The sequence below is a fragment of the Indicator indicator genome, chromosome 23, assembly GCF_027791375.1.
Source record: "Indicator indicator isolate 239-I01 chromosome 23, UM_Iind_1.1, whole genome shotgun sequence".
Lineage (NCBI taxonomy): Eukaryota > Metazoa > Chordata > Aves > Piciformes > Indicatoridae > Indicator > Indicator indicator.
The window spans coordinates 15,930,348-15,952,646 of NC_072032.1; the positions used below are offsets into that span (position 1 = coordinate 15,930,348).

The 22,299-nt window shown below is 39.3% G+C and overlaps 1 protein-coding gene across 3 annotated transcripts in view; it reads left to right on the plus strand.

Moving 5' to 3' along the window:
* Positions 1 to 22,299, plus strand: part of KCNIP4 (potassium voltage-gated channel interacting protein 4) — a 213,815-nt gene that overhangs the window by 135,734 nt on the left and 55,782 nt on the right. For 2 of the 3 annotated variants that reach the window (XM_054391394.1, XM_054391395.1), the window contains exon 1: positions 15,858 to 15,969. The exons of the other annotated variant lie outside the window; for it this stretch is intronic. In XM_054391394.1, the coding sequence (XP_054247369.1) occupies positions 15,858 to 15,969 (112 nt within the window). Of the gene's footprint in view, positions 1 to 15,857; positions 15,970 to 22,299 lie in introns of those variants that run through there. 3 annotated transcript variants of the gene reach the window in all.

The window sequence follows — 22,299 nt, forward strand, 5'->3', positions numbered from 1 at the left end:
TAGTCTGATCCACCCCACTGTGTGGTAATCCATTTGGATTTCTGTGCAGCTTTCTCTATCACTGGCTAAAATGTTGTTGGTTTGTTACCAACCTGCGTGACAAAGCTGCAGTGCTCTACCTGCAGCTCTCCCCAGCAGCAAGTTATCTTTTCCAATCACCCATCAGCAGAAGACTGGCATGAAATTAAATGCATGTTGGCTAAGGTAACATTGGAAGAGTGCTACTGGGTTGCAAGAGATTCTTGACAGCATTTCAGAAATATTTTCTTTGGCAAAAATAAAGATTTGTCTTTTTGATCTAACTAAGACTTACTGCTTTAAATGATGACAGCCATCGTAACTGTTGTGCAATATTAGCCAAAGATGCACCATCAGAACACAGAATGTGGCTGAGCTGATTAGAGACCAGCTATGTAGAGCAGAACAGAGTTACCTGCATGTGGTTTTTTTTTTTTTTTTTCTTCTCTTCCTCCAGTGGGGGAAAATAGAGTTTCAAGTTCTTTACAAATCTGACAGTTCTCTCTACCAGTTCTGGCTGTTTCATGAATATTGTATTTCTTGCTACTAAGATTTCACCACATCTTTTATAGATGTTCTCTGGTCAGACAAATAATTTCTCTTTATAACTGTTTTTACAAACCATATAAATTATGCAGTGCACCAGGAGGAATATGTTCTAATGTGACATGAAAATCTGAATTTTAAGATGCATTCCTCAGCATGCATAGCAAAACTGCATGGTGAAAATAAGGTTTAGTTATGAAATAAGACTAACAAATAATGTAGCTCATTAATAATAGTACAATTTGTATTCTTTAAATGGAACATTAGCAAGTGATCCACACTTTAATAGCTAAAAAATCATTTAAGAGTCAGTTTATGCACTTCTGCATCATCATTTAAATCATTAATACCATGTTGGAAGGTATTAATGTAGATGATACTATAATTGTCACTTACTACAGGTTTGTCCCTGTCTGGAGATACAAACTGGATTACAAATTCATAGTATTTAAATGAATTAGACATCAACTGATAATCACAAGCTACTCTACACAGCCCATGTAAGCACGCAATGAAAAACCACCAAACAAGTTGGTTTGTTTTTGTAACAGACTGTGTTGATGGGCACAGTCTTTGGAGCAGCTGAAAACATGACTGTAGTTGAAACAATAGCAAAGTTGTTGCTGATGTCTCTGGAGCCAGGAATTCATCCACGTTGAAGATTTTCTTTGAGATACCCTGAAAAATGGAATAAGGAAGCAAATGTTCTCAGAGTTGGATTGCTCATACGTTTTTGCACTTCAAGTTAAAATAACTTTTTGCTCTTTTCTGTCTCGTCTCCTTTAATGAAATTTTTATCATCCAAAACATATCTTGGTGCCCTCTGCAGTTTTGAGGAAGCCAAGCAGATGAGTCGTGAGGCTCTGAGTGAGATGTTCATGATGAGAGCTGTGGAACAGCCTTTGAAGAAAAAGCCATGTTTGAACACTCCGATTGTTCTGAAGAACAGCGTGTGAAACATGCACTACTTTCTTTCAAAACAGCGCCAAGAACAGAAACCTTGCTTCTCTGCCTCTGTTACCCAGCAGGAAGCTTAGCACAGGAGGGATGATCCACACAGGCAGGATATGTCTGTGATGGGGGTGGAAAGGTTTATGAAGGTGAACATCAGTTTACTGTAAGATATAATCAACCCTCTTGTAACAAAGGAATGTAGTGATGAAATGGAGCTAAACAGCTGCAAAACGTTTTCAAACATAATTTATTAATGCCTGTCATTACTGTTCTCAGGGACATCCACTGATATTTGGATAGAATGTTACAATGGGAATGATTAGAACTAATAAGAAATATTAATAAATATATTTTTAATAATGTAAACTGCTTTTCCTACTGTACAAGACAGGGGGGAAAAGCTTTTAAAAAGTGTATTATTATTTATGAAAATCATAACTCTAATGCAGCAGCAGGAAAGCCTGCAACTGTGTGTGAAAGGAAATGCTGCTGTTAAAACAGCTGGGGTTACTGCACTCTCCTGCATGTGAATTAATAATGTTTGAATGTGCACTGCAATTATAGTAGTAAGAATCTAGAGAAATGGAAAAGGATATTTGAAACTTTGCACAGTTCCAAGTCAGTTCAGTATTTGTACAGGGGGTGGTCAGGGCAGGATTTTTCCTCCACAACGCTGTGCTCGAGTTTCCATTCTGTATTTGTTCAGTTAAGTGCCTGCTGAAATTTTAAGGCAGTTTCACAGTATGCTTGCTGGAATGCATGGATGAGTTGGAAAAAAAGCCCCCAATTCATTACAGCAAGTAGTCTTTCCCACTATATTGATCATGCTGAAATCTGTGCTTAAATAACTACTTTAGAGAGAAGAAATAATAGCCTAATAAAACATGCCAGGATGCACACTGAATGTGCTTGGAAATTAAATCTTAATGACTCAAAATTCCAGCTGATTAGACAATTGTCTTTTGAATGTGCTTTTGTATCTATCAGCAGCTGTGCCCAGACTTCTGCAAGAATGTTGGTTGGAAGTCAGGGACTTTTCATTAGTATAAAGTTGAATCCAACTTCACTTGAATCAAAGGCAGAAACGATATCAGTATTAACAAGTAATGCAATCAGAAATAACTTGCTGAATTTAAGTATTTTTTTCTCTACTGGGAAGGCCAGTAAGAAGTCAGTGTCCCATCAAGAAAGCAATTATTGGGAGGGTAAAACTGTCCATGTCCAGATCCTCATTTCCCAGTGCTTCTGTTAAAAGGAAAAGCAATTTCTGTTTCAGTAGAACAGTGAATGACCTGGAAAAATTGAACCATCCCAAGAAGGAGAGAAGAGCATCAATAAAACGCTGTTGCCTTGGTATTTAAATCTGAACAAAAAAAAAAAAAAATCCAAAATTACAATGTATCACCAAAGGAGACCTTAAAAAATATATATGTGTTTTCTTCATATATTTCGGATTATATTTCACGTTCTCTTGGAACCTTTGAGAGAATAGGTTGGCTAGATTATTAGGAGGAGCCTATTCCAAAATACTTACTCATTTTTATGGATAATAACTGGGATGTCAGCCTGGATTTCAGTTATACCAGTACAAATTACTTTGACTTCACACATCACTCAGTGCCATTCTTCACATTCAGGAGAGCTGCAGAAGTTTTCTCATTGTGAACATGCTAGCTGTTGTTTTCTTCTTCAACTGTGCATTGCTCTTGGCTCATTTATATAGTGTTGTTTATTGGCTTTATTTCAATTGTTATACTGAACGAGAAATAATGAACTTTTTTATGCTATTTAAACAAAAGTGTGTAATGCCCACGTCACACCAGATGATTACTCCTCCTGCTGCTGTTTTCCTTTTTCCTTCCTATGAGCTCATTTTTCCTTTTCTTTATCTGTTTGTGTTTTCTGACTACCTGTCTTCAGTCATGTTTTACTGACTGCCTGGCTCACTCTCCCCAAATATTAGCAATGCACTTGTAAATCTGAAGCTAGTATTTCCTAATTTGTATTTAACAGTTGAAACAGCACAGCCTCAAAGGATCCATTGACTATAACCTCATTATGCTCCTTTGGATGCAAGAACAAAAGAGGGGGAAAAATAGAGAATCTTTCTCCTATCAGTTATCTTGGTGATCATTAGCAGAAATACCATTCTTAGCACTGCTATTCAGCACAACAGCTTGCTGCATACAAGAGTAGCTTTCCTTATTAGCAGGTGGCAATACTGATCAAAACTAGTGTGCAGTTGCAGTACTTACCTAGCAGAATATATGAAATGGCAATGGCATAATACTGTGACATTACTGTAGTAGAAATTAACATGTTTAGAGTAGGATGTAAAACCACACTTCAGTTTCTCTTACTTTGCTTCATTAATTAGAAATAAACTAGATTAGGGTAAAGCTGCTTAGAATTCTGTTACTTCATTAAAGATATTCCAGCTTCTCAGCAAAGAAAAAACCTTACTGCCTTCTATTTCATATAGGAATAATTCAGGCTCTGTATTCCTGTCTCCTCCGTACAGATGTGTGGACACAATCCAAAGCGCTGACAGATAAAATATGGCTGAGAAGCTAACTTTTGTCTGTCTTTTTAGGCAGATTGATTCTTCCTTTTTGCAAACACACCTTAAGAAAGAAAACAGACTTCATGTTCTAGGAGGGTCAATACTTGTCCTCACTGGCAGAGGAGTGAGTTCTGGAGTCAGAATTTATTCAGAAAAAAATGGTAGCGTATTACAAGGGAAAGGCTCTGGGGGATACTGAATTTCACCAAGGGCTTCTTTGCCCCTTCATTTACACTGCAAGTAAACTTTGTTGATTCACTAACTCTATATATGGTCACACCTGGAGTTCAATTAGACTGATTAAGTGTTAGATTTGGGGGCTTGGAGGATTAGTTCTCTGGAGCAGGAACTTAGTAATTCTGGTAACTTAGAAGCAAGGACTCTCTATTTTAATTTTAATTTTTTTTTTCTACTTTAAGATTTTAATCAACTGTCCATCACTGCAGCTACTGAGAAAGGAGCAGTGGCAATTGGAAGGGGGAGGGGTATGCTTCAGTCATACCTAGTAATTCCAGAAGGGTGAGCATCACCAGCCTTTGTAAAAATAAAGGTAGGATCACCAAATGTGGTAAAGTTGCACGGTCTTCTTTGTTCAAGCTAATCCTCCAGAGATTTATGCAGCTTAACTACTTGAATCTGGTTTTCTAACTCACTTCTGTTGTTTTTTCTTTTCCTTCAGTCCACTTCTGTAAAGCATAATTGGTTTGTCTTTGCTAAGCAACTAACTGAACTACAGAATTAAACAAAGCACAAGCAGAACTGTTGGTATGTCAGCAGTGGTATCTAGTGGGTCTGATGTGTCCACAGCAGTGCAGAATTGGAAACCAAAGTGTTTTTATCTGTTAGCAGAAAAAGGCTTTAATTGGGGGGATCATGGTCTGCCAACAGATAAAAATACAGTGGTGGTGGAAGGAAGAAGCAGCTGATCAGCAAGTACAATGAAGTTGCCTCTTCCATTAAATTTAGAAGCAGATTGGTAGTTGCTATTCATTATAAATTAGTTTGGAACTTGGGGGTGGAAATAAAGAGATTTAACAGATGTAGATAGCCACTTTTTCTATACAGTGCTGGAGGCACAGCTAGAATGATTACAGCTGTGTGAGAAAGGCTGCTCTTAGTTCTCAAGGAAAATAAAAACAGCAGATAAAAGATGTCAGGTTGGTGGAAGTGGTGCAATATTTCATGGACCTAAGTTCCTGAGATATTTCAGTGCAATCACAATATAAATCATCTTTGGTTTTTATTCTGCAATTGGCTAGCATTCCAAAACCAAAAAATATAAACTTCTGCCTGCAGCAGTGTGTACAAACAGATTGCCAGGGATGCACAAGGGTTTTGTGTTCACCCTATAAGCATAGTTGTTGGTTAATAATCCTTAGACTTCTCTTCTCAAATATCATGGCATATTTTACTTGTACATTTAAGCTTTAAGGCCTTTTCCTTGACCATCCTATTAAATTTATCAGCAGTCTGCTGATATAGAAGATGTTTTTGGTTGGTTGGTTGGTTGTTTTTTTTTTTTTTAACTTAGCAGAATGACTGCAATGTAGCCTTGGAAGTAAGAGCAACAGCCTCCAGGCAAATGCAGCTCTCAAGTGCAATTGTGATTCTGCCAGGTCTTTCTCAGACAGCTTTGTGGCCACTTGGAGCTCCTACAGCAGCTCCTGCTCCCCCAGGAGCTGGCCTTGAGCACAGGCAGCTGAGCTCCTGGGGTGGGGTAGATACTCTGATATCTTTTCTGGTGAATGCATACCTCAGACTACAGTTAAATTGTGAGCCTTCAATATGGAGTGACTCAGAAAAAGAACCATTTTTAATGGAGCCTGGAGCTGCAAGAGCCCTTTGAACAAATCAGGCAGGAGATTGTTCATGCCATGGCTCTTGGGCCAGTTTGGGCAGGTCAAGGTGTAAAAAATGTGCTTTACACTGCAGCTGGGCAAACTGCTCTAGATGGAGCCCCTGACAATAGATACAAGGGCAGTCCCGAGTTCAACCACTAGGATTTTGGAATTAAGAATACAGAGGATTGGAAGCCTCCTACACTCCAATGAGAGAGATACCGGCAGCATACAAAGGGCTTTGAGTTGCCTTGGAAGTAATTGGTAGTGAATCACAGCCCTTTCTGACATCCTGATTGCCAGTGTTGAACTGGATGTTTAAAGGGAAGGTTCCCACATCATGCAACTGGTGCTATCTGGAGTGAGTGAGTCACATTGAACACTCAGTGGGCTGAAGCAGGGTATCCCGGTCACCCAGGAGTTCTGGACTGGACAGAAGGCAAGGATTTTTAGAATGTCACCAAAAAAAAAACCCAGACAAACCCCAAACCACCAGCACATGAACTGGAAAAGCTTTTCTTAGCCTTGATTGTTCTCTTACTGCTGTGTGTCTTTGTGTGCATCAGGCCATGGTTCTGACTGAGAAATTATTTTCAACATTTCTTTTACTGCTGGGCAGTTGATAGGTCACTGCACAGAATTAAAGTAATGATACAAGGTGAAAGCTTAGACTCACTCAGTGTGTGAGTCAGCTTTGAACTAAAAGAGAGGAGACTGTACCCAATCACTGGGGTCACTGGCCAGCAATTGCTTCATAGAGCAACATGCAGCTATTCATTTTTCAGTCTCTTTATTCTTTGCAGAACAGCTCTTGATGTATTTCAAAATGTTGCAGATTCCCTTGAAGCACTGGACGTTTATTCCCTGTAGTGCAGAGTGGTGCCTGCTTTTTTTTGCTTTTTGCTTCAGGAAAGCTGTACTGCACAGCTAGTTGAACCTATCCTTAATGCAGTGGATAGGGCTGCAGCTGACTACCAGAGGGTGTCCATCATCATCCTTTTCCTCTTCTCACAAGTGGGATAAAATTGCCATTCCTATCAAATACTGAGAACTTCTACTCAACCTTACTGCTGTCAGCACAGATCACACTGATGTAGCCACCAGAAAGCTTGGAAATGCAAAAGTAAGCAGAATGCCATTCCTCCACACCTAGAGTAGGTCCATTTTATTTTCACTGGAGATTAAAACAAGCAGGAAGGTTGAAGTAGTTGGGCCTATGCCGTCCCTTTTTTTATGTCAGGCTTTCTGGAAACTTGCTGTTCACTGAGATGTGTTCCCAAAGATTATAAAACCACCTTAGTTTTGTGTCAGCTCATCGTTTTATTCCACCTTCCTCAGAGACATCCAGTTTAAGAAGTACCTTGAAAAAGAGATCATATCTTGGATTTTTTTTTCTTTTTTGGAAATTAAACTTTTAAGCAATAGATACATGTTTCTTAAACTTCATGATCCATAGAGAATGTCTTTCCAAATAATCTAATACGTACTGGGGTTTGGAATAGGGAGAAATTATTGTATTTGGTCAAATAATTTATTTCTGTGCCCTTTTTTTTTTTTTTCCCCTCCAGCTATGCTAAAAATCTTTATGGTTCTTAACTCATTAATACCACTGACAAACTTCTTTGGGAATGAGAAATTCCTTCACTCTGCTAAATGGGAGCCTCAGTTCAACAAATAAGCAAGCAAGTATTGCTTGGCTTTTTCTGCAGTTGCATTCCCTTTCCCCCCCAAGCAATTAAGAGTGAAAGGAAACAGCCTTCTGCCAGTGAGGGAGTGCAAGAGCGAGGCTGTGGCTGTGTTCTGTAGCTTGTGACTCAGAGCAGGTATCACACCTCTCTCTTTTAGTATGCTAGACAGTGGAATGCATAAGGAAACAAGATATACTGGGCTTCACCAAGAGAATTTCCCAGCTGGCTGAACACTGTGTAATCTAAACTTATTCCTGCAGCCAGGATCCCAATCAGAAGATGTAAGGAAAAGCTTCCAGAAGTACTAGTTCTATAAACATATCCTGTATGCTTATGTGAAGAAATATAAATTGAGATCAATCATAAACACATTTTAAAAAGATACAATTGGATGGAGCTGTGTTTCCTTGTGAGCACATGGGCTGTGTGTATCTTGTTGAATCCCACGCAGTAAGGAGTGCTGTTGCTGCTTGCCTGCTGCTTTTCCTTGCATATATCTGCTATCACAGTGAATTTTGGCTTTGGTTTGCAATATCTCTGTGCTGGCTGTGTCAGTTAAAACCCACCAAGGGTTTGTTTCCCTGTTTGCCTGCTCTTTCATTGTTAGAATCTGGCTTTTGTCCTCCTGAACCTTCACAGGATTTCTTGTCTTGGGCTACAGTACCTAAAACTGACATGAGCAAGGTCTGTGAAGTATTTTGAAGACGAAGGCTCCACTATTTTTTTTTTTTTTGTTTTTTTTTTTTGTTTTGTCAAATTTTTTTTTTTCTTGGGTGTGTGGTGGGGAGGTCTGACAATCTGTGAAACCTCACACGGTATGAGATAAGCAGCAAAGCAAGTGCAGAGGGGTAACATGCTAGGGACAGCAACCAACTGTCAGACCTCTTCAGGCAGCCTTGGAACAGACTAGTTATTCTCCAGCGTACCACCAAGTTGCTTCAGTGAAAGACTGCATGTGTGACTGCCAATATGAGCAAAGAAAGGTCTTTAAGTCGAAAAACAAACGTTGCCAAAACGCACATCAGTTGCAGCAAGGGAATGGGCTGAAGTCTGGGCACACACTGGGGATTCCTTGACTGAAATGCAAGTTCCTGAAAGCTAAGGGCATATGTGGACGTTTAATGCTGGGACGGGGGAAATTTATTTGCTTCTGAGGGATAAACAAGACAAAATGTTATTAAATATTCAATATTATTTTAATGAGAGGAGGATGTTAGTGAAATGCTAAGGCTATGGCTGGCAGTCTCATCATACAATCTTGCTTGTGACTGTTTGAACTCTACCCAAAAACTAGGCTGTTTGTTGTGGGGTTTGGTTTTTGGTTTTTTTTTTTCCATATAACTGTTCTGCCTAATTAAAGTGAGTTCAGAAAAGAGCAGCATGATTGGAAAGCTAGGGAAATGGCTTCTAAGAAGATCAGAGAAATTAAAATTCATAGCCTAGTGCACTGATGATTATTGGGTGGAAATGATTCCTGAAGTATTAATGACAGCAAAAATAGTCTTTAAAATGGTTGAAGATGGCTTTAAAGTGGCTTAAAAGTCCAACCAGCTCAAAATCATGTTGGTTTAATAGGAGGAAAAGTTGCAAGTATCTCACTTACAGAATTTGGGTATGGTGCTATGAATGTCAAGAGGTACATGGAAATGTATCTCTCATGACCACAAACCCCATGTGCATAATGGAATATCTGCTTTATCTAAGCTGTAAGTATGGAGAGTAGAGAGGCTGTGGTAAACCCTACAAAGCTGCTGAAGGTGAAGATTTGATCCCTGCAGTGGCCTAAGACAATCACAAGTGGTGTCTAAGTTTTGTTGAATGTTCAAGATAGCATGCTTCTGTATTTTGTTGCTTCCCTCATTTCAGCATCTACAGGAACCTCGTGATGCTGCTGCTAGTTAGACATTTAATGCTTCCTCAGGGAAGAGCCATAACCTTCCTTTTACTTACTTAGTGATAAGGCATTGTAAGCTTATTGCTCCCTTCAGAGCTTGGTTTTATACAGTTGCTTTGCACAGTGATAGAACAGCAGAGTTGCTGGAGCAGAAAATTTTTCATTGTGTTGTATGAATCCTCAAATATCAGTGTAGGTTCCTACACTGGGATAGGGCTGTAAGCCAAGAAAATAACTGCCTTAGGAGCTGAAAAACATCAAGTTATGCTGTTACTTCCAACCCCTTCACCATTATTTTTATTCTCCTGGGAGAGTGAGTCCAGCTCACAAACCCTTTAAATTTCCTGAACTCTTAGTACTCTGCCTAACACATTTTTGATGGGGGAATTAGAAGGCTTTAGAAGCCTCTGAGTTTGCCAATGGAGTGAAAGCTCTGAATGGGGGGGAAGGGAGGAGGGGAAGTTCTATTTCTTTCCAGTGTGGGGAATACATACACTTATATTGCTGTAACCTTGTTCATTTTCCTTTGTTGCTACTCCTGACATTTCTCAGCAGCAAACCATTTGCTCTGGGTGCATTTCAGGCCCTACATTGGAAAAATGCTGTTTCAGTGTCCAGAAACAAGAGATATGGTCCTGAAAGGTTTAATTATGAGTGTACTTGGAATCATATTTACCCCTAAAATTATTGCCACTAAGAATGAATCAATTTTTACAATATGAGAAACTAAATCTCCTGAAAAATCTTCTACCTAGGAAAGGATGTTCAAAAAAATGTCATTGAAAGGGATCTAAGTCAGAGAAACATAGAACTGTTGAGGTGGCAGTGACCTCTGGAGAACATCTGGCCCCACATCCCTGCTCAAGCAGGGTTGCCTAGAACTAGTTGCCCAGCAGTGTGTCCAGATAGACATTATAATGTCCTTTACAATGTCCTTGCTTTTGAATATCTCCAAGGAAGTAGACTCCCCAGCCTAGAACTTCTTCCTAACATCCAATCTGAATCTAGCCACTTCCAGTTTTGTTCCATTTCCACCAGTCCTATCACTACCTGACATCCTAGAAAGTCCCTCACCAGCTTTCCTGAAGCTCCCTTAAGATACTGGAAGGCCACAGTAGGCCAAGAAGGCTCCTTGGAGCCTTCTCCTCTCCAGTCTGAACAGCCCCAAGTCTCTCAGTCTGTCTCCACAGACAGACATAGTCCAGATCTTGTGATACACACCTAAGGGAAAGGATCAAGATTACAGAGGTTTTTTAGTTATTTTTCTTGAGTGTACTGCAGCCATGTAATGTGAGTTAATTTTTTGTACCTCATCTTTATAGGGCTGATACACTCCTCTTTTAACTAGGACATCAAATGTGCTAATGTGTCATGCACTTCAGCTTTCATTTATAATACTTTCCTGTTGCTAAGGAAAAATACAGTGCTTCACCTTGCCAAAAACTAAGGAGAGCAGTAGAACATTTAATATACTTGGGTAATTTTATATCAGGGAAAGGCAGGTGCAGCACAAGTGCTTGCACAGTAGCAATGTTCTTATGATCACGTTTAATAATACTTCTTTTTTTTTCTTTAGTTGACCTACAGTAGACCTTACATTGAGCCACACAAAGCCAGATGCACCAGCTTTGAAAAAGAAGTGTTGCATGGGATAGGTTGAGAATTTCAGACTGATAAATGGTTGGTTCAGGGCTTTGGATGGTGAATATTCCTCTCAGTTACTAGAATATCAGCTTTTATTATTAGCACACATAATTCATTTGTTTTCTTGTTTATCACAGCAGAAAACACCTGATCCTGACTTGTAGCAGCTCCTCTGAGGTTATTGAGTTGTACAGGCTATAGAACCAGAGCTTCCTAGATGTATGGGCAAGTGTAAGTGGATAGATTCATACTTTGGCCAGCAGAAAATGACTGAATATGGAGTATTCTGTCCCATCATTTCTACCAGCTTGTTCTCTAGCCTTCCCAAGAGTTTGCATGGATAAAATAATTGATAATGGTGTCTTACTACTTTAATATATAATTAGAACAATAAGAGTGAAAGAAGAGAACTGGCAGGACAGACACTGCTGTTACTGTGTTCTTTCCAAATGCAAAAAGAATGCAGAGGAGGATGATCATGCAGGAAAAAAGGTGGTTTGTGATAAGCAGGAAAAGTGTGTCTCAAGTGTAGTGTTAGTCAGAGGAAGGGAGGTCAAAGATTTGCACAGGCAATACTTCAGTAGAAGGGGTGGGAATTAAAGATGTACAGGTGAGGCATGCCTCGGGCTTGAGCTTTCTTCAAAATTCTCTCTGAACTCCCATTCAAGTAGTTCAATGGCCAGAGAACCATCACTTAATTTTAAAGCCAAGCTTCAGCAAGCTTCTTGGGACCAAGTTTACTTTTACTGGTGGCTCTCTGATGGTTTGGTTAAGATACCATAGGTGTACCATGGCTACCAAAGTAGTTGGGTTTGACTGGTCCCCAGAGTTCCATCATCCTGCATTTCTCCTATTCAGACCTGCATTTATGCTTGCAAGCTTGAGTGGCAGATCAAGTATAATGTAATATAAAAAGAAAAAGAGGTCTGTAGGCTCAAGACATAGTCACATAATAGATAATTTCATTTCTCAAACAAGCTTTGCAGTAAAGCAAACCAGAATTGGATTAGTTACTATTACTACTGTAATTTAACCTTGTTTAGAAAAGCAATAGCTTAATAAATGAAAATGCTCCTGTTCGTCCCATGGCCATGCCATTTAATTTACCATCCACTTGCACACTACCTATTTCAAACATAATTGTCTAGCATGCTATATCAATTAATTTTACAGAGAAAGGAATCCACCTGTAGCTGCTATGTCATATGGGGGGGTGTTGATAATGGTTGTCTTGTGGGATTCTTTTCAATTCTTGTTTTCAGATCAGTAATGGCAGCAGTCCTTTGATTTAGATCAAAGCAAGAACAAAGACTTCATCGGAGCAAGTGAGAGTCAGAAGGTGAAAATGAAGAGGGGAAAAAAAAAAGTAATAAAATTCCACACCATGCATAGAACCAGAAAACTGCAATAAGGAAATGAACTTTTCATTATCACACAGCTGCACCTCCAGTATTATTTAGTGTCATTTACTTCTGAGACCAAACCTTCAGAAGCTTGGTTGTTATGTTTTCTGCCTTGATTGCAAGTGTTAGCAGTGAATCTTATCTTGCCTATACAGGTGTTGATTTTTTTATTTTTCTTTCTTGCTTTCTCAACCCATATTCACTTACAGTAATTAAAGATTATATATGAAGCCTGACAAGTTTAATCTTGGGTAATTACACTCTACCTAGCTCTTCAAACTAGCAAACATTTCCCTGCAGTTTTGGATTAGTACTCTGCAAGTCTTCAAAAGCTGCAGCACTGGTGTCATGACCAAAGTGATTCCATGCAGCAGTCTCATTTTGGTAAGCATTTAATAAAAACCACACAATGTTCTGTTGCATTAAAACAAACAAACAAACAAAAAAAAAAAACCAACCACAAATTCTTTTATCCTGAGATTATCTACAGGATATGTGTAAATTAATTCTGATCCTCCAAATACTTTTTAGTGGACATAGTTTTTTCTTCTGCAGGACTAAGACAGAAACTTTTCTGTGTAGAAAACTGTAGATTATTGCTTATGAAGAGGTTTCTTACTGGCTGATAGGAGGGGGAGGACTAATTTCATTATCTGTCAGATGAGTTTCCTAATAAACTCAGATCTGGCATGAAGAAGAAGCTGAAGATTAGCAGCTGATCTGACCTGTACATAGGTACCTTTTCTGTGTTTGACAGTTTCTCTTTTGGCTGGCAGACATTTCCCTCTGGAAAAGAGAGTGCAAAAAGAAGGACAGCTAATTAATACTTCCAAATTTTCTTTCTATTTCTAACTCATCAGCAGTTTCCGTTTTCATCTGCGTTGGGGGAAAATATCAAATAGGGTCTAATGAACTATTACTGATAGCCAATTAAGACTTTTTTTTTCCCTCCCCTTATAGATTAGTTGCAACACTGAGCAGATTTCATCACTTAGGAAACAGTATAATTCAAGTCAATTAATGAATAACAAAAGATCCTTGCCTTGAAAGCTGTTCAACTTTCATCAGCCCCATTCTGCATTAGACAACAGCAAATCCATAATGTCTACATAGAAGAGAAATGAAAATCATTGTAAGTATGGAGAGATTTCTTTCTGAGAAAAGCCTGAGAAGACTTATTACAAGCAGATGTTAAAAATATAGTGGAAAAAGCATAAGACACTTCAATGTATTTGGGATCAGGTAGGCTACTACTGTGTACTACTCTTATGCACAGAAGTCACAAGAAATTGAAAAGAGGGAGAGTTTATAAATTACAGTGAAATCTTCAAAGTAAAAATAAAAATAAAATATTTATCTTTATTAAAATTAAAGCAAGTGAAAGAAAGAAACCAAACACTTCAGCTGACAGTGCTAACTACAGTGACAGGTTATAGGTAAACACTAAGAGTTTAACTGGAACTGAACTAGGTTACCAGTTTATATCAAACAGGTATGATAATATCAGATCATTTTGGAAGAATTGTGTAATCATATCAAATTACAGGGAAAGTTTATATATAATACTGTAATCACAGAAATATTATTTAGCTATTTTTAGGATTTCCAAACAGTTTATATGTTAATGGTTCCATTCATAGCATCCTATGTGTTACAATCATCTGCTGCTGCTTGTACACACCTGACTTTTTGAGTGATCCAAAGCATGCAGATTTGAGACTCCTGCCCATACAGAAAAATCTGTGACTCTGGTTAGTTACTGTAATTTAACAGCCTTCCAAGAAAAAAAAAAAAAAGAAAAAAGCTGATAGTAAATTGGAGATTATATTTTTCTTTCTATGTCTGATAGTCCTTGAACAATAGATAATTAACATTACAATTTATTATGCTGATTCAAAATTATAATGGGTTTCTGAACAAAAATAAAAGCTTCTGAGCTTCTCAAAAGTTAGTAAAAGTTATTTCTAATGTTAGCAAACCTGAGATGAGTGCTTGATACCAGACATAATTGATGAGACTTTTTGTTGTTGCTGCTGTTTGATCATATGTATTGCTTCAGTAATAAGGGTGCCTAAAATTATTTTTTCTGAGATTTCCCTTCACGTTGCCCTAGTGCCTCCTACACCAGTAGACAGGATTTGATTAAGTTATTAGGATGGACACATGAATAAGCATTTAGGTTTAACCTTATAATACTTGGCTTTAACCTTATAATATTTGTGCATGCACTGCACAAATAGTCTTCAGAGCCTATTCTTCACACTGGATATCCTCTTGATAATCATGTTAATAAACACAGGACAATTAGTTTCATAAGGACTATCCAATAAATCAGCTGGGATCATAAACCTCATTTCTTTTTCCCCTGATGCATAGCCTGGGCAAGGTCTTTGCAGGAGCTGTGGAAAATTCCTAATTCCTGTTCATATATATCAGAGTTTGGGGTTCAGCACCTCTGGGTTCATGTCCTTAGACAGAAAAAGCACTGTGGGTTTTTTGTTGTTGTTGTTGTTTTGTTTTTTCTCAATCAATAAGTAATAAATTCTTCCTGGCTACAGAATGGGGGTTTGGGCAGTGCGTGTCTCCTTGACAGCACTGTGTTTTGCTAGCTGGAGGCACTGGTGGTATGATGTGTATTTCTGTAATTTCCATTCTCATTTCCACTGAAGATTCTAATTAGATTCTGGTGATGCTGGAGAAAGGGACAGTGTTTCTCTGAACGTTATTACTTCTAATGCAGAGGGCAGCAGTTTTCTGACGTGCAGCATTTAGCATACCTGAAAACTGCTGTCTGTCTTCAGCAAACTGTCATTTGTCAAACTTCACAGAAATTGTGCTGAGAGAAGCTGAGGAAGGGCTGCGAAGCTGGGGGAGAATCATAAAGCCTGGGTCTGGAGGCACTGGAGTGCAGAGTGCTGATAGCAGCATGCTCCCTAGTGCAAGTTTCCAGGGAGCCTTTCTTCTTGGCTCTGACACAGCTAAGTCTCCAGCTCTGACACAGATGTTCCTCCAGCAGCTCTGAAGTAAGGCTGCTTGCTGGATACAATGTCATACCCAGGGCTTCCTGGTCCACCTCAGCCTTCCAAGAGGACTCGCTACTGATGAAATGAAATGCTTAGGGAAGCATGAGATGCAGGGCTTTATCTGATGGTTTGTCTCAGCTGGAGTGGCTGGTGAATTGCCACAGCTCAGTACAGTGCTGCTTCACTCCACTGCAACTTTCTTCAAAGCAAACTCCTGGTAAAATCCTCTCATTTCCCTCTGACTGAGAAGTGGTGTGAAGACTGGAATGATTTACCTGTTGGAAGAATGTTGACTCTCGAGTGGGAGTCAGAGGGACTGCAAACAGTGGGTATTGTTGTGATTATATTTGCATCTCTGAAGCTGCTTCATTTGCTGGGACTGATTGATTTTTCAGAAGGTAAAGTGATCACTTGCAGTTTGTGCTCTTTGTAGGTGTGGTGTCTGATCTGGCTGTAGAGAGCATCAGGTATAAAAGCTGTGAAATGAAAAGGCTGGAAGTTAAAATAGAATTCAAAGTAAAAAAGCCTCATTTGCTTCTGCTGGGTTTACTTCGTTAGTGTGAAACAGAAGTAGATGCTAGGGTAAGATTTATATTTGGTGATGAATTGCCAAGTGTCCCTGAGTGGATGTTTATTAGAAAGACTGGAAGCAGGGAACATAATGCCTGTGTCAGTTGCCTCTGTGAGCTGCTCATTGCTACAGAAGTTGATAGATTCAGTGGAGCTGAGTTCAGTTCACCTTTATAACATGCTTTGCGCTTCGGATTTTTGATGCAGTTGGAGGTTTGTTCTGTATCAGTACTTGTGTGCTAAAAATCCATTTCACAGATATATGCAAACCACTGTTATTGCAGGATAAGCTCTAGGATCAAGCTTGCTTGACACCTCTCAAAAAAGAAAAGGCATAGATGCCAATGTTAAATGTGGGTATTTAAAATATATATAATGAATATATGCTTTAAAATTCCTGTTTGCTTGCTTAAATTCCTGTCTGCTCTCTACTATATGGGTCATACTGTTTTGTTTACTCTCAAAGAGGACTTCACATTAATTTTCATAGAATTGTTATTTCTATGCAAAGTGAGGGGGTTTTTTCACATTTTATAGAAGTAGGCTATTACAGTTCAGTTATTAAAGAGCTCTTTTGCTGTGGACTGCTGCTATTCAGTCACTGAAGCCCTTGCTCAAGAAATACTGCTTTTGTCAGTCTGTTCATACATGTGAACCCAAAACAATCCCTTTTTGCCTTTAGTCAGAATCACACAGCCAAGGAGAGCACACTAGTTTTCTGAAAAATTAACTTTTCTTTGTGGAATAAGATCTTTGATGGATGTAGATTCACGCCATCACCTCATAAAATTGTCCAGATGATGAAATGTGAAATGTTTAACACAGCACTTTTACAGTTACTGAACTACTGAAATAAATCTGCCTTAGAACTGTATGTGGTAAGAATGCATCATATCTGCTGTGCTACTATGTAATGTCTTGGTTATGGAATTAGAAGATTACTTTTTGAATTCTTTAGCAAATGAAATTTTTTTTTCTCTCCTAACAGTGCTCGCTGGGATTTTTTTATGCTTTGGATGTGTAGCATTTTTAGCATCTGAAAAATACTCTTACTGGATATGTTTTAGCTTCAACGTTATAACACATGATAATGAATAGGGGGGGGAAAGAGATTAAAATGCAGTATTGTTTTTTTAGCAGACCTACAGTTACATCCCTCTCTTGATTTCTCACAGTATGATACTGCCATTAAGTCTGTGGGAAAATGTTCCATGTAATTTCAACTGTATTAAATCACATAAACAAAAAAATTCTCCTTGTGGAAATTACACTGATTGAAATACAAATAATAAGTTCAAGATGATGTATCAATTGAAGTATAACTTTTTGTTTAAAAGCACCTATTAGTGCCATAGCAGTTCCTAAAATGCTAATGTAATAACTTCACTCAAAAGTACCTAGCAACAGCAACCTGATGTCTAAATGGAAAGAGGTTAAACAGTATGAAGTATAGTAGTGTGTATATTTCTAACACCTGCAAGGTTACTGGCTCCAGTGACTTTGGGGGATTTCCAGTTACCTTTAGGTTCATCTGTGCTACTTAACTCTTCCCTGTTTGGGTACTGCTGTCACTATTACACAAGAATTCTGCCCCAAAGGATGAAGGAATATTTTTAGGGTGTCCAGAACTTTTGTGATTTGGGTTTCTTCTGCTGAATGCAAGGGCAGGTTTTCTGTTAATATAGAGAGGACTATTTGAATGCCCAGTGTTGATCCTAAAGCTAGAAAGGACAATGAGCCCTTGCCTTCTACCTCATGGAGGAAGGGCATGAGCCCTGAAACAAATCCATTCCTGTCAGTATGCTTGTGCCAACATGTGCCTATCCAGGGCAGAGAACACAGCTAAATGACAAATCCTTTGCTGCAAGCTTGTTATAACTCCACTGAGTTTAGTGAGCTTGTGATGATGTGTTACGGCAGTTTCGTACCAGCAGAGCAGCTTGTCTAAGCCCAGACTCACACTCAGCAGCAGAAATGGGAGCAGAACTGAAGTGGTCCACAAAAGCATCACAGACAGGGAATCTGATCTGATCACATGTCCCAGACTAGGAACTACGTTATTCTATGTAATTCTGCTCTGTCCATCTTCCACTTTCCAATAAGCAGGAAAGAAAGACCAGAATAAGGAGACAGCTGGCTTCACTGGCTTCAGTTATAAAGACAGAATTGAGTCAATACCACTTTTAGCAGAAGAGAGAAAAAACTTTCCGATTCCTTCCATTACTTTGAAAGTGGTTTGACTCTGATCGATATCTTCCCTCCAGTTTCCATGTCTGAAACTTTTGCTGCTAGGCAGCTCCTCTCCAAAGCTTTTGTTTTGTTACTCAGCTGGAAAGGAAGGTGTGCTGGTTTGAGGCCAGCCAGAACATCTCTTGCCCCGAAAGGGACAAAAGAATGAGACTCACACAAACGGATTGGAGAGTGATGGAAAGTTTAAATGGAAAAGCAATTGGTGAAACTACAGAAAACTACAAAGCATAGTGGCAAAGAACATCCTAAAGCATAGAGAGTCCCTTACATAGTACCCAGAGGCTTCCCAATCTTTCCCTTCTTCCACGTGAGGGTCTACCCAAACCCTCAGGGCTCTTCCTTCCTTCCTCCCACTGCTAGGCAAGTCTCAGGCTGGCCAGGTCTGAGACTGCCCCCCCTCCATTCTCCTCCTGGCATTAGGCCTAGACAGCCCTAAGAGGCCTTGAGGATACTCCCCCGGCATTACCCGATAAGAGAGAGCATCTCCCATGGGGGCAGAGAGGGAAGAAAGAGGAAGAGAATGACTCTGCAGATGGCTTTATAGGGTGCAGGATTTATGGGTAGAAATACGCCATTTCCTGTGTCCACTCCTATTGGGTGGGCACCCAGGACACCAGAGGTGTATCTCATGTAGCAGTGGCAGGGGCCACCCAGCCTAAACTGCCACAGAAGGCGAGGAGGTCGATCAGAACTGAAGCAGAGGATCCAAGCAGTAAAGTAGCAGTACCAAGTGGATTAGAGAAAATTCATCCACCAGAAGTCTGGAAGGGAGAGACTGGCAAAGTACACTTTGCGTTTGTGTGTCCAGAATATGTCAAATGGTAGCTAGATGGAGACATTATGCAAATACATGTGAGGGACTTTGTAAACATCAGGGTACTGCACAAATCCAAGTCTTTCAAAGGACAAACTTTGTGTCTCCTCCTTCATCATGCATGGATTATATTCTGACATACACCACCTCATGCAGAATTGTTCTTCTTTTGCTGGTGAGTGTAATCAACCAGTGTTGGAATCCATTCTAGACCCTGCTATTACTCTCCTTTTCCTTCCCCAAATTTCTAACAATTTTCAGAACTTGTTATTATCTTTCAAATGTTTATTCAGATATAAATTTCATGTTTGGTATACAACTGTCCCACAAGTAGGAACCACTGTTCCTTACACAGCTTTCAACTCCACAGGCTGTGTAGCAATATTTGACCTGTTTCTCCTACTGTGATGCAAAGCAAAAAGCAGTTCACTTACAGTTATCAATAAACATATTTTATGGAAAGGCAGCCTTGAGAATAAATAATTTATTGCTTTAGTTAGAATTTGGAAATTGGGAAGGGGACTCTTTTCTTTAAGTAGAGGTAGTTATCTGACTTGTCTGTTCTGTGGATAGTCAGAAGCCCCCTCCTGTCCAGAAGTCATGTTAGCGCATCTGAGTTGATTTCTTCTGTCACATTAACATGCTAAAATGTGGCCTTTTTTGGTAGCTTAGATACTTAAGTGCAGAGGGGACAAGGTTAGGTCTGTCTGCAACCATCTGTGTTAACATGTTGTTAGTCACCCTTACAGCTCAGCCAAGCCAGTAAGGTTTAAAGTACTGCTTCAAGAGCAGGATGAGTCTCCCTCTTAGGAAATGAATGATACAGGGAAAGGCATACTGCTGAGAAATGCTTTACTGCTTCCTGCTTTTCTAAGAAAAAGAACCCCCAAAAGCAAGGGAGTTTCCTCCTTGCCACCATGTGGCTGATAAAAATTATCCAGATTTGGATGTCCTACCTGTGCACTGGTGGCTGTGCTACAAGTCCAGCTTGCAGCAGACTCTCCTATGGTGCTCCCTCTCCTGTATCACCTCCCTCAGCCAAACAAACTGCAATACAGCATAACTCCACAACAAACAGAATGATATCACCCATCACTACATGTTTCCTTGTCTTTTCCCAGCAGCTGCTTGTAACATCTGATCAGGATCTGCTATCAGAAGCTGGTCAGAAATGTCCAATCCCTAATCGTCTCTTGTATGCTTCCAGAGAGACTTGTAGGGTTGAGGAAACTATTTTCTTCAGAGTAAGTCAGTATCACCTGCCTCAGAAAATTCTGTTCATGTGTGCTGATAGCTCAGTGCCACGCTGCTCTGTGAGAACCTTTCCCCTCAATCACTGCATCCTGCACTTGGACTTTTATCTTCCTAATCTTGATTTTTTTTTTGTTGTTGTTGTTCAACAAGACACTCTTAATGATAGTCATTTTAGCCTGAGGGATTGGCAATTTGCAAGCAGGTAGGGCAGCTGCTCCCTCTGGTCATCTTTGCAGTTACTTTGGAGTATCGTTGGAAGTCTCTTCCAAGGCATATTGAGTATTTATCATAACCAGATCAGTCATCCAAAGGTGGCTGGGGTTTTACCACTGTGGCCTCCATAGTAGATCAGAGAGCCCTTTGTCAGGAGCTGTCATTGTTCAAGTATATTCTGAATACCTGGTGAGTGCAAATACATTCCAGAAGCAAGAGGTGTAACATATATTAGAGAAGGAAAATATATATTAGAGAAGGAAGACAGTACTAGATTTTATCAGGATGCACTACATGTATGGACCATGGCCAACTCTCCATCTGACTACTACAGAATACTAAAATAAAAGAATTCTTTATCAACAAAGGAAATAAGAAGATGAAAGAAAGATCACAGAAAAGAGTCAGTATTGAATCATAGCAGTCATTACTGACCAAAATCACATCTCTTGTGAAAGAGAATGAGGCACTTTCTCGCAGAATAGAGATAAAAACACTCAAAATAAAGGTAGGTAAGATATTTTTGATGCCTGTAGTAAAGGTTGGATCTAATCAGTGGGCACCCTGGAGCATGGATACTGGGAGCTTCCTATAGAGCACCCTGCTTGAGCATTTGCCCTCTGCACTCTGCCCAGTGCTTCAAGTTGAGGCTGCTTTTAAAATGCAGCTCCACAAAAAAAAATTCATTTTGAGATGACAGAGATTCAGTATGACAAAGTACTCTTCTGAAAAAATAACTAAACTTGGTCAGCCTTGCGTAGGTGAGGAGAGAAAAGTGTTGCCTAATCACTAATGTACTTCAGGGTTGAGAATCTAGAAGGCTTTACTGTTAGGAGATGATATGTGCAAAGACATAAATAGTCTTTGCCCAAAGTGACATTACAGAAGAAGATTAAATATGCACAATGATGGAATGTCTGAGTGGGGAAAAAAAAAAATCCATAATAGTGCACTGTGGAAATAATGTACTCACCTTTGGACGACTCTTCAGTTATTTGTTCCACGTTTGACACAGTTTTTGACCAGAATTCTTTGACCCTTGGTATTAATGAGATGTTGAAGATACTTGGAATTTTGTAGGGGTTTCTGTATCTGATTACATGCAGGTTATTTGAAACATTAACAGCTACAAAGCAGTTGAATCTCTTCCATGTATAAATGTAAGCATAATAACATAAAGACTGTGATGTCATTATCTAATATGCATTTCAGCTCATAATAAACTTTCTTGAGGTGTTACTTTTGAAGAAAATGGCAAAAGCAGCCACAAAGCTGGTTCTGCAGTCTCATCGGAACACTTGATGCTGTGCAACTGCTACATGTGGCTGTAGCAGGGTAAGGAAGCACAATTCAGACTGTTCTATTTATAGAAATGTAATATGCCCTTCCAAGGTCTGTAGGCTATGAACTCTAAGAACAAATTGAGTCCCTGCATGTACATTTGCTAGAGAGAGAAATAATCTCGAATTAACTTTGTGGTACCAGATTTGAACACTAAGTAACTTTTAATGGCTAGGTATCCCAAAGGAGCAGCTGTATGAAGGAAGGTCTAACATAGGTGCATGTATGTCACTTTTAATATTAAAGAAAAAAGAGTTGCCATTACTGAACAATTCATTATTTATCT